We start from the raw sequence: 12,987 nt of genomic DNA, 5'->3' as shown, positions 1-12,987 counted from the left end.
CTGGCATCAGGAAGACATCAATTGCTGCAAACAAGCATCTTCCAAATCTGTGGAGGTGCCAAAGGGCTACCTTGTAGTCTATGTTGGAGACAAAATGAGGCGGTTTCTTATCCCGTATCATACTTGAACCAACCATCCTTTTCAAGATTTGTTGAATCAAGCTGAGGAAGAATTCGGGTATGACCATCCAATGGCGGTCTCACAATACCATGCAAGGAGGATGAGTTCCTAACCGTCACCTCTCACTTGAATGACCTGTAAATCATGCTAATGGATACACGGATAGATTAGATGAGGCAAATTTGTACAGAAGAGGCATTTTTCTTTTATTGTTAGGGATTTCTATTTTCTACTGAAGTTGAAACCTGTTTCCTTAATGAGAATTAATGCAGCACAGGAACGTATTGTTTAATCACTTTTTTGCCTTTGCCAAATCTTGATATGGTTTAACAGATAACACACAGTATCATTGTCAAATTTAAGTTATTGATATGTATCAGCATGATCAGACTATCGGCTTATAAATATTAGGCATTAATTGCCGTAATTCTGTTGGAGATACAGGGCAACCTTGATAAGGTTGTTAATTACTAAACTGACCTATTGTATTTCAATATTTGTCCATGACCTGAACAAGAAATGCACAACACTTTTTTGTCCTGAAACAGTTTTTCGCCCTTGTTGCCACATTCTTCTATAACATGTGCTTCTTTTAGTTCCCTCTTTAAGCACCACAATGTAATTATATATCTTCGGTTGAATTATTACTCCCTCCCACTCTATCATCACTGCAAAATCATTATCGTTGTCCAAAGGTTATCAACTTTCATTTTCCTAAACAAGCAGCCATGGAGTTTGTTACTACTATGGTATTGCCATGGAATATTACTACGTACCATGGTATTGCCCAAATATCACAGAAATAACAGAACAGATCGCCAACTTTTGGTGGACATAAAGTAAGAACTCCGATCCACACAGTTTCGAACTATTCTTCTTGCACGGTATGGTCATATATAATTCATTTTATCTGGTAGACCGAAGTTATGTAAAAAGCATTGGTTCCTCCACTTCTCCCTATATAGGGTTAGTGAAAATGGGCCATACCGTTCGTGAATATCATACAAGAGAAAGTTTTTGTCACCAGAGTCGGCCATGTCTATTCAAGGAAGAAATAAACCTCGGTGTTACGTCCAATTGTATTTTGCACCTGCTTCGGCAGGGAAGGTACCTCGTGTGCTCGGACCTTGCAGCTCAAAATTTTAATTTGATAAAAATAATTATTATTAGAATACATTTTAACTTTTCTGCCAAATTATTTTAACTATCCTTGGTCCGAGGGAAAATACTTCTGCTATACCCTTCCTGGAAATCATTTTTGTACCATTACTGATTTGAAATTTATCAACTTCTAACAGAATATTGATACCTGGCTCATACAGAGAGAAGGGAAGATTGAAACAAATAAACATAAAGTATAGAGATCGAAGCTGCTTGAGTGCTCAATTCATTGCAATTAATCAATAGAATAACATATTATGTTTGTATTTCCTCTCTCTTGAGAAAGGGGATCTGTACACTTAGAGAACACGCCTATTATACAAAATTCTCCTCTAATCTACGTCAGTCTCCTATACTGTGACATTTCTGCTCAATTCAAGCAAGAAGTTAACATTGGAAGACATCTTCACTGCAAGGAATTGTGAGGCCACCCATGGGATGATCATATCCAAACTCTTCCTCAGCTTGACTCAACAAGTCCTGGAATGAAGGTTGGTTCAAGTATGATACGGGAATCACAAACCGCTTCAATTTCTCTCCGACATAGACTGCAAGATAGCCTTTTGGTGCGTCCGCCGCTTTTGATGCCTTTCTGATGCCAGGTAAACGAAATCCCATTGTTGTATTGATCTGAGAAGAGAATGGTTGAAGAGAAGTGTTGAGAATTTTGAATTTCAAACACTTTATGATGTGAATGATTGTGTTGGTCCTCAATGCTTGCGGCCATGAATATTTATATAGACATAAGATATGCATGAACCATTAGTTGGGCACTTAAATTATTGGTGATGCAGGACATCAGATAGGAGTCATGGGACCAAATGAGAGACATGCATATGGGGTGTTGTCTTAGAGGACTTTCTTAAGAATCAACGTAACAAGTGATTGTAGATAACATGAGTCCCACCTTCATTTGATCTTGTGACAGAAGCTTATCAGCGTGGTGGGGGCCAGAAATTCATTATGCAAATTTCATGCAGTACTGCTACTTAGAATTGACGTACAGCAAAACAATGTGGTCAGGATGCCTGGTGATACGATCATGCACTCAGTGTTAGTTGTCATCTTATCTACACTGTTTCAGAGCTATCAATTCCGATAGGACAGCTCCATATGCCCTTGTTTTTTCCAAAAGTTGTTTTGACGTGTGTAACACCACCTTATCAAACAATGGCCAACATAAAGCCTCCACTTGTAACCAAATGAGACGTGCCTAAGTGTATCCTCACATTTTTTTAGTGCATTATTCGGTATTCCATACTTTTGCAGGCATGCTTTGGACATGTTTTCTTCATGTTATGCTGGAGTACAACTGGAAGGTATTTTCTGACTGATGAATTATAAGGCAACACAGATAGATAGCAAGAGATCATAGACCATTATATTTCTGAGGTTTGACATTATACATCTGTTTTATTTCAAGTGGATTCACACCAGAAAATTAGATAGGATTATCTTAGCTACTATAACATGCAACGTTAATTCTTGATAAAGTCCTCCAAGGCAACACCATATGCCCCTGTCTCCTGTCGGTCCCATCACTTATCTCATTGCCTTCCCCCCACAATAATTCATGTAGCCAACTGTTTGTTACAAATTCTTTCATCTATATATATTCATGGTTGCAAGGTTTTAGCACAACCAAAATCATTGACATCCTAAAGCATTCGTAGTTCAAAAATTCCATCTTCAATTTACAAGTCTTTTTGGACACTCTGTCCCTAATTTCAACACATACAACAATGGGTTTTCGTTTGCCTGGTATCAGAAAGGCATCATTTTCTGCAAACCAAGCATCTTCAAAAGCCGTGGATGTGGAAAAGGGCTACCTTGCAGTCTATGTCGGAGAGAAAATGAGGCGGTTTGTGATCCCCGTATCTTACTTGAACAAACCCTCATTCCAGGACTTGTTAAGTCAGGCTGAGGAAGAGTTTGGATATCATCATCCCAACGGTGGCCTCACAATTCCTTGCAGTGAAGATGTCTTCCAACATATAACTTCTTTCTTGAATTAATAAATGTCAATTTTTTTTGGAGGCTGCATAGATTAGCGAAGACATTTTGTACAATAGGCGTCTTCTCAACTTGTAAAGATCTCCCTTTTCGAGAAAGAGGGAAAAGAAAGATTATAGAATGACAAAAGTCAGTATTTCATTATTTTTTTGGTGTAATGACAATGAATTCAACTACTCAAAGCAACTCCTCTGTGTTTTCTGTTATTTTTTACAATGTTCACTTCACCCTGTATGATCAAGGTTGGTTTCTGTAAAAAAAAAAAAAATACTTTAATTTGTTCCGATAAATTTTACAACGGAAATATAACACATGATTCCTAGCAAGGGTAGAGCAAAAATAATTTTACCTAGGACCATATATGAGAAAGATAAATTAATTTGGGAAAAGTCAAAATATATTTCATTAAAATTTTGGTGCCAAGGCAGGTGTAAAATAACAATGGGCTTAACATCGAGGGTTGCAATTATGACGGACAAACAATAATATCATAATTATAGCATCCCAAAATACTTTATGCAGCTTGACTTTGAAATCGGTGATCCAAATTCTCAATTTAAATTTAACAAACAGAAATAAGTTGGAAAGGGAAAAATTATTGGCCATGCATAATAGACTGCTGTTTACTATTCATTAAAATTGAATGGATTAGAGTTCCTATTTTGGGGCAATATCACAGTACTGACAATCCATGCTTTCCTGCCCAAGTAACAACTAATAATCAATCTTGTTTAGGAAAATAGAAGAATGAATGACCCTTGGAAAATGATAATGCTTTTGGGGTGATGATAGAACGGAAGGGAGTACTAAATTAACTCAAGATACACAATTACTTTGTGTTGCTTAAACCAGGAACTGAATGAGCCACATATTAAATAGAAAATAAAGCAACAGGCTAGCGGCAAAAACTGTTTCAGGAAAACTAATGCGTTGTGCGTTCCTTGTTCAGATCACGGACATATATTGAAAAATAAGCAAGGGAAGCATTAATTAACAGCCCTTATCCAGGTTGGTCAATATCTCCAACATGATTACTGTGCTTAATTCCCAATATTAATTAGCTGATAGCCTATTGCTGACATATATCAAGTTAAATATGATAATGTTACGGTTCAATATATAATTGAGATTTGGAAAAAGAAAAAAGTGCTTAAAGAATGTCTTTTGTTGCATTCTCATTCAGGCAACAGGTTTTAAATTCTGTACAAAAAAGAAAATGCCATCTGTACAAATTTGCCTCATCTAATCTATCTCAATCTCCGTTAGCATGAATTACAGCTCATTCAAGTGAGCGGTAACGTTTAGGAACTCCTCTTCCTTGCATGGTATTGTTAGACCACCCATTGGATGATCGTATCCGAATTCTTCTTCTGCTTGACTGAGTAATTCTTGAAATGAAGGTTCGTTCAAGTATGATACTGGAATTGTGAACCGTCTCATCTTATCTCCAACATAGACTGCAGCATAGCCTTTTGGTACGTCCACCCTCTTGGAGGCTGCTTGGGTTGTATAAAACGAAGTCCGCCTAACAATACCTGCTATGCGAAAACCCATTATTTTCTGTTGCTCCACACAACAAGTATTATACTGATATCAAAGAAGTCGTATGCGGAAGAAATTTTTGAGTTCTGATACTTCAGGAATGGGATGACTTGTGTTGCTTGGAAACCCTAGAAATTGTGTATATATAATGTCTAGGACCTCTGCAATCCAATTGCACAGTGGGCCATGATGGGGTCTACTGAGGGAGAAAGGATCACATGGTATTGTCTCAGAGGTCTCTTTCAAGGAATAGGAAGTTCAATAGGAGTGCATACGTACCTCACCTTCTGAGTTAGTGGCCACCAAATTACCCACCTGACAACCTAATGTTTGTTCAGGCATCGTGGTATGGCTAATCCAATGGTGGATATGCTTAAGACATCTCACATGCTTCTTCAAATGATTGTAAGCTGACAATTATTTTGATAAATATATCTACCATGTGACCGATAGCAACCAGTAAACCTTAAGCCGACCAGATTGACAGCTCTGAATAAGTTTTTGGAAGTAAGAAGAAAACCAATACTGAATACATGATCATAAAGTACTATGAACCACATTTTTTATGTACGAAATATTCTCACCGACAGCAGCCTACAATTTATTTCCACACATTAAGTTTATTGTCTCTGCCCCCTTTAATTAGTAATTGTCAACATGATCCACTTTGATTTTTTTTTCTTCGTATGTGGTTTCTAAAATGTTGGGAAATCTGTTAGCCTTCACTCGATAAGCAGGGATAGTATTATCTTAATTCTTGAGAAAGTCCTCAAGACAACACCATATGCCCTTGTCTCTAAGTTGGTCCCATTTATCTTATCTCATAGCTCTCCTTCACCAATAATTCATACAGCCGATGTTTTCTTACATATGCTTTTCTATATATATATTCATGGCAGCAAGCATTTAGCACCAACACAAATCATTCACATCCCAAAGCATTCAAAATTCTCAACACTTTTCTTAAGAAATTCTCTTCTCAAATCAATACAACAATGGGTTTTCGTTTACCTGGTATCAGAAAGGCATCAAATGCGGTGGATGCGCCAAAAGGCTATCTTGCAGTCTATGTCGGGGAGAAAATGAAGCGGTTTGTGATTCCCGTATCATACATGAACCAACCTTCATTCCAGGACTTGTTGACTCAAGCTGAGGAAGAGTTTGGATATGATCATCCCATGGGTGGCCTCACAATTCCTTGCAGTGAAGAGGTCTTCCAACGTATAACATGTTGCTTGAATTGACAATAAATCTCACACTGTAGGAGACTAACATAGATTAGTGAAGACATTTGGTACAATAGGCGTCTTCTCACCTTGTAAAAATCTCCGTTTCTTGAGCAGGAAGGGGGAAGGACCATTAGAATGACAGATTCATATTTCATGGAGCATGTCTCTGTGTGTTTAAGCAACACGCTGTATCATTGTAGTGACTACCAATACATATTTTTATAGAGAATTGGTTTCTCACTCAGGATCTCTGCCTTTCTACTTTTCTCTTCTTTCTGTTTAGGATTTTACACCTTTAATTAGCTTGTATTTTATAACTCATCAGTCATAACCATGACTCATTTTTCATTGCAAAGTAATTGATTGATAAATGATAACAAGTACAGTGTACAATGTTGTGTTCACGCAGGAGATACAGTGGTATACGCGACCTATATCAGGAATCAATGCTTAAAAAGATACGTATAATTGTATCTAGATTTAAGATTATGCACTAGGGTAAGATGCTTGCACAGCTATGCCACACAGTGCTTCCTCAGAATCCACACCCCTTTGCATCCTAATGTAACCTTCTTCACCCCACTCGGTTCCCCGCGAGTTCTTAACCAACCAATATTCAGTCCCATCATCACTAACACCATACCCCACGGCAGTGACACCGTGATCCAACTCAGTTCCACAGGAACCAGTGAAGACACCACTCTTGTAAAACTGAAAGTCAGAGCCACTGGCATCGATAGCTACGGAAACTGGGTTATTGGCCACAGCTTTTTGAAGTATGTGCCTTCTCATTGTTGGCAGGGACATCATCATACCCAGTAATTAATAGTAGCAGCATTCTTGTCTGCTTCATTTGCATTGCACTTTCCATCAACACCCTTATATAGGGGTAATTGGCTTCAGTGTTGAGTCCATGATTTTGGATGATGAATTTGAAAGCATCATCCGTAAGACCACCCTCACAACCTTGGTCCACACCCTTTGTGTCACAATCAACAAGTTCTGGTTCTCATGACAATAAGATCAATTTTCCAGCTCACAGCGCATGAATTCCTTCAGTTGCTGCAACAGCGGAAAGCGCCCAAAAACATCCTACAATACAAGGTAAATTAGTGGTTAGATGACCATTCAAGTTAATTTGATTTGTGAAACAAATTATCAAGAACTTACCACATTGACCTTGGTCCTTGACGGTGTAACTGCTCCCTTCTGCCTACAATCCACTGTGGATGGTGTTGCAGTCACGTTTTCAAACTTAAAAGTAGTTATGCTTATGATTGAGGAGCACATATGCCCCTTGAATCTATTTCTGGGTGCAAATTGATTAATGCCTCACTTGTAAGGTTTATCGGCGGCATTGTTGCAGGCTTCAATGTAATTTACATTTCCTTAAAAACTTTCCGGAGGATCCTTATACACCTTGCTGTAACGAGTCATCCGTTGCTCATGCCTCTCATACATGGATGCATCTTGGAGAGTGCGACATGTGACTTGAAAAGCCAAGAATGCCATGCAGAGAAGCATTGCAAATGCAATATGGTAGAAATGATTTTTGGCAACCATGCTAGCGTAGTGTGTGTGACAATTAAGGAACAATTATATTACTTGAAGTTTTTGAGTGAAATGTGAGAAAGATGTGTTGTGCCGGTACCCAAGATTATTTGTGGTTTTTATATATAGTAAAAGTTAACGTTGAATGGTAAATTCATCTTCTTGTTTTTCAACTCAAATCTGAAAGATCCTTACTCTAAATGTTGCAATGAGAAATTTTTGAATGTGACTCTTGTACTGAATGCATATGCAGGTGTAGTTACTACGGACAAATTATTTGTCACGCATAACGTAGAGGCACTCATTGGCATACAGTATCATAGTAGTTTTCAAAACCATGCCATGTGTGTATTTGAAATCTTGGAATTATAAAAATTCAAGTTTCAATTTTTTTGTTTCCTATGCGTGCATATATTGCTAAAACATAACTGAATAAAAAATGTTGCATTCTTCTGGCGTCCCAAAACTAAGTTTCAACACGACAATAAATGGAACTTGTTATTGTTCGTTGTTCTAGTATTTTTCTTGTGTAGCAAAGAAAACGGACTTTTAAGCGGATAACTATTCAAATAATAATTATATCTATTACAACCTTACTCGGAATAAGTTACAACTAGACATAGATCCGTGCGATGCACAGGTTTGTAAATAATTTAAAAAATATTTAAATAAATAATTTGATTGATAAATAAAAATTAAAAATATAATTATTAATGATATTTTATATCATTGACAGTTAAATGAGTTAAAAAAAATTATCTATAAATTATGATAATTTGATTTATCCATATATTTATAAGGAAATATTTTAAAATTGGAGTATGACCACTCAACTAAAATTGAGTAACGTGAAGGTAAAAGTAAGTGTTATGCATAAATATTATAAGAGTAATATAAGAATAAAGTTAAATGGACATAATAAAGCACATAATGTTAAAACACATAATGTGAAATATATATAATGAAAGGAAAATAGTCAATCATAATCTTAAAACACATAAATATTATGCTAATAAAACTCCCAAAATTGTTTGTTTAAATAAACTTTTTGTATTTATTTTCTTTTACTAGCGACCTGTTGTTGAATTTTGTTTTCTTTGTTATGCTTCTTTTTAAACTTTGAGATTGAATAAATTTCATTTGATTATGAAGATGCATCTTTTGATTTCTTGCATGCTTGTAGCTTGGAGCTTTTGCTGATGACATATTTTTTTTCCACATTTTTCTTTAATGAACTTTCTTCTTCTTTTGATGATGAAGATGTATCTTTTGACTTGGATAGTTTTAGCTTTGGTCTTTGAGTTGTGCCATCTTCTTTATTTGCCTTTTTTCTTAAATGAGTTTGTGAGATTTCATAAACTTCCTCATCAGATGATAAAGATGTACATTTTGACTTGTTGGAAGAGGCCAAGTTGTGTTGCTACATTTGGACCTAATATTAGAATTTATGAAATTAAGAAGGTGAAATGAAATATGGAGATGAATAAATTAACAAAAATATATAATGACTTTATTTGTTAAAGTTAACGTATTTTAATTCAAGACAAAGGCGACATTAAAGGTTTGTTATTACATTAGCTAAAATTTCATTTTTGATGATCTACAGTGTTTATACTCACCTTTATTATCATTCAAGTCAATCTCACCATGGGATAGAAAGTATAGGGATCGATCATACTGTAGATCACCTTATGCATCAAGAAGCCGCAACAAAAGTAGGAGTTATAGCATAAGCAATAGTTACAGTAAGAGCTTGAGCCAAAGTCCAGGCTACTCTAGGTGATTAACTTGATAACCATGGTGGTGGATGCGCTGGAAAATGCTTTAGTTTTCATATATGTATTTTGTTAGAACAAAAACAAAAAGAAAGGAGAAGGAGCATGGATACTAAGTTACATGCAACATGATCAAACATGGTCTAATGTTATGATAGCATTAATACTAATTATAAATAAAGTGACTGCTTCACACTTTCGAGCATGGTCGTGAAATTTAAGCACCAGGTTAGCAACCCAATTTCGAGCATTCTCACCATTGGGAATTTCCGTATCATGTCTGAGCTGAGAGAGATACCCTTTGCATTGTAGTCTTTTCCTTTCCCGCAGAAACCCAGAGTTGTCTCGATAAAACTACGATTCCGGTTTCGTTAACCATTGGATTGTTGTGAAATTTTGATATGTTGTTTGCGATCCAAGTCCACACACCTCCACTGTTGGGATTTGCAAAGAATTGTCTGTGGAGGGAGAAATATGCATCGCACGAAGCATTACAAAATGGAGGCTTCAATCCCTTCTCTTTCTCTCTAACGTTTGGGAACTCTATCAGAGCAATCAGAGGAAAAATTGAGGAATCTCAGAAAATTGCTAGAGATGCCGCTATCGCTGTCGGAAGACACGTGATCCCGCTTAGAGGTAAGGGATGAGTTATTCACAATTGGGAGTTAGTGAGAACATGTGTAGGGATCCTTAGAGGATTAAATTAGGGTTTTATTTTGGGATATTTTTTAAATTTCAATTTTTCCTTTATGATTATAAATAAAATATTGATGTTTTGATGAGAATTGCTTGATAAATTGTGCTCTTGATATTTGTATATTTTGACCTATGATTTTGATATAATTGTGTAATATTATTTGAGGGGTTTTCGTCCCCAGGTTGTGATAGTCTTTTGTATAAATTGTTATATTGAGGATATGAAATGATGATTCAAATTGTGAGTATGTGGTGAATTGAACATGTGATGAATGATAGAATACATGTATATTGAGATATGTATTGTGTTGTTGATCCCATATGGTTGGAGCATTCTTGCAAAACATTGTGACCCTGACTGGTCTCCCTATGATATTACCTAGTGAGAGTGACTTGACTTGGTAGTGTGTGGTTTGTCTTGTCATGTACTTCTAGGCGCCCGACGAGGTTTTTCATTGACATGGTACCACATTGCATATAGGATTGAGTCTTAGTGTATCTGCTGCATAACGCTTGTGTATTGTTCTATATTGATTGATTTGATGATATTGTGTTTTGAATATTGAGTATGCGAATGTTGTGAAAACGAATGAGACGTGTGGTGAAATAACGTGAGTTATGCTCAAGTAAATGGTATTTTGTTATACGATATTTATACATATATGTTGTTTTATTTTTCTCTATTAGTTAGGAATGTGATAACTCACTCCCTGTGTGTTGTTTGTGTTTGGATCCTGTGATGATCTTGAACCTTGTGTTCGGGGGAGCAGATGGCTAGGTGAAGTGATTTAAGGAACCTTGTGCTGAAGGACGTCGTCACACAGTGCTCTGATGGGATGTGACATTAGGATATAGGTTCTATATTAATTGTATGAAGCTTAGACGACCTTGTTTGAGCCGAGATGACTTTATTATTTATTTGGACAAGTTTGAATATGATGTAGAAGAAAGTGAATGTGAGCCTTTTACCCCTTTGAAAGGCTTGTATTTAAAAATGTTTTAAAAATACTTTTAATCAGTATTTGAATTTTTATTCCTTTATTAGTATATATGTGAGGGGTAGAGGGTGTCACAATTTTCATATATGTATTTTGTTAGAACAAAAACAAAAAGAAAAGAGAAGGAGCATGGATACTAAGTTGCATACAACATGATCAAACATGGTCTAATGTTATGATAGCATTAATACTAATTATAAACAAAGTGACTACTACACACTTTCGTTACATACTAATCAATTATAGTACATGCTTCAGTCCAAAGTAAATTATAGACAAGGTTACGAAATAATCATAAGTTCACCTTTGACATAGCATATATTCCTAAAGTTACAAAATAATCATAAATTCACGTTTGACATAGAATAGTGGAAGACCAATAGGCCAAAGTTGTGAGATTTCATAAACATCCTCATTAGATGAGTTTCTGAGATTTCATAAACTTCCTCGTCAGATGATAAAGATGTACCTTTTGACTTGGTGGAAGAGGCGAAGTTGTGTTGCTACATTTGGACCTATTATTAGAATTTATGAAATTAAAAAGGTGAAATGAAATATGGAGATAAGTAAATTAACAAAAATATATAATGACTTTATTTGTTAAAATTAACGTATTTTAATCCAAGACAAAGGCGACATTACAGGTTTGTTATTACATTAGCTAAAATCTCATTTTTGATAATCTAGAGTGTTTATACTCACCTTTATTATCATTCAAGTCAATCTCGCCATGGGATAGAAAGTATAGGGATCGATCATACTTTAGATCACCTTATGCATCAAGAAGCCACAACAGAAGTAGGAGTTATAGCATAAGCACGAGTTGTAGCATAAGCAAGAGTTATAGTAGGAGCTTGAGCCAAAGTCCAGGTCACTCTAGGTGATTAACTTGATAACCATGATGGTGGATGCGCTGGAAAATGCTTTAATTTTCATATATGTATTTTGTTAGAACAAAAACCAAAAGAAAAGAGAAGGAGCATGGATACTAAGTTGCATAAAACATTATCAAACATGGTCTAATGTTATGATAGCATTAAGACTAATTATAAACAAAGTGACTGCTACACACTTTTGTTACATACTAATCAATTATAGTACATGCTTGAGTCCAACGTAAATTATAGACAAGGTTACAAAATAATCATAAATTCACTTTTAACATAGCATATATTGCTAAAGTTACAAAATAATCATCAATTCACATTTCACATAGAGTAGTGGAAGACCAATTAATAGGCCAAACCAACAGCTGAATATCAGCCACTCATGAAGTATCATATCCCAAAATATTAAAATTAAATCATATTAGCAAGCACACCCATGATATTGTATATTCATTTAAAAGTAACATTTATGCAAGTTGTGTCATGCTAATCATGGTTAGGTTGTCATGGTAAAATATAATATAATGCACATTACCTTGCTATGAAAATAGGAGATAAAAAATTGACACTCAACTACTCAGTATAGTTGAATAATTTATTTGTATTGCTCAATGAAAGAATAATTTAGAGCTGTATTAACGAGAATATGAAGATAAATAAATTAACAAAAATATATAATGACTTTAATTGTTAAAATTAGCGTATTTTAAGTTTATGGGTGATACACGTTCAAATGTTGATCTGATGGCTTTGAGTTATGCATCTAATACAATTTTTTTCTTTTCAATTTCTTGAATATCATCTATCCTAAACGAGAACATGTATGCACATGCCTCTTTCAAGTAGTCATGTCATCACTAAATAACTTTTAATCATAATCATCAATACGGTGTGATTATATGACCAAGATTTGTAGCTCCCATATTCTTAAAGTATTGACCGATAGATTATTATATTGATTGACCATTGCAACTACTAAATCTACTGATTCCTTAACCGATATATCAACACTTTA

The 12,987-nt window shown here is 35.4% G+C and overlaps 2 protein-coding genes and 1 pseudogene across 2 annotated transcripts; 1 reads left to right on the top strand and 2 right to left on the bottom strand.

Annotated features, from left to right (window-relative positions):
* Positions 1 to 2,738: 2,738 nt before the first annotated feature.
* LOC114404657 (auxin-induced protein 6B) lies at positions 2,739 to 3,500 on the top strand. The gene has a single exon (XM_028367525.1). The coding sequence runs from the start codon at positions 3,024 to 3,026 to the stop codon at positions 3,294 to 3,296; it is 273 nt and encodes a 90-aa protein (XP_028223326.1). The 5' UTR covers positions 2,739 to 3,023; the 3' UTR covers positions 3,297 to 3,500.
* Positions 3,501 to 4,399: 899 nt separating this feature from the next.
* Positions 4,400 to 4,966, bottom strand: LOC114404658 (auxin-induced protein 10A5). Its single transcript, XM_028367526.1, has one exon. The coding sequence runs from the start codon at positions 4,846 to 4,848 to the stop codon at positions 4,567 to 4,569; it is 282 nt and encodes a 93-aa protein (XP_028223327.1). The 5' UTR covers positions 4,849 to 4,966; the 3' UTR covers positions 4,400 to 4,566.
* A 1,440-nt stretch (positions 4,967 to 6,406) lies between these two features.
* On the bottom strand, positions 6,407 to 7,628 carry LOC114404662 (annotated as a pseudogene).
* Between the last annotated feature and the right edge of the window lie 5,359 nt (positions 7,629 to 12,987).

The sequence above is a fragment of the Glycine soja genome, unplaced genomic scaffold (assembly GCF_004193775.1).
Source record: "Glycine soja cultivar W05 unplaced genomic scaffold, ASM419377v2 tig00105553_1_pilon, whole genome shotgun sequence".
In the NCBI taxonomy this organism is placed as follows: Eukaryota; Viridiplantae; Streptophyta; class Magnoliopsida; order Fabales; family Fabaceae; genus Glycine; species Glycine soja.
The sequence above is the reverse complement of the archived record's forward strand: the minus strand, read 5'-3'. Positions and strand labels throughout refer to the sequence as shown.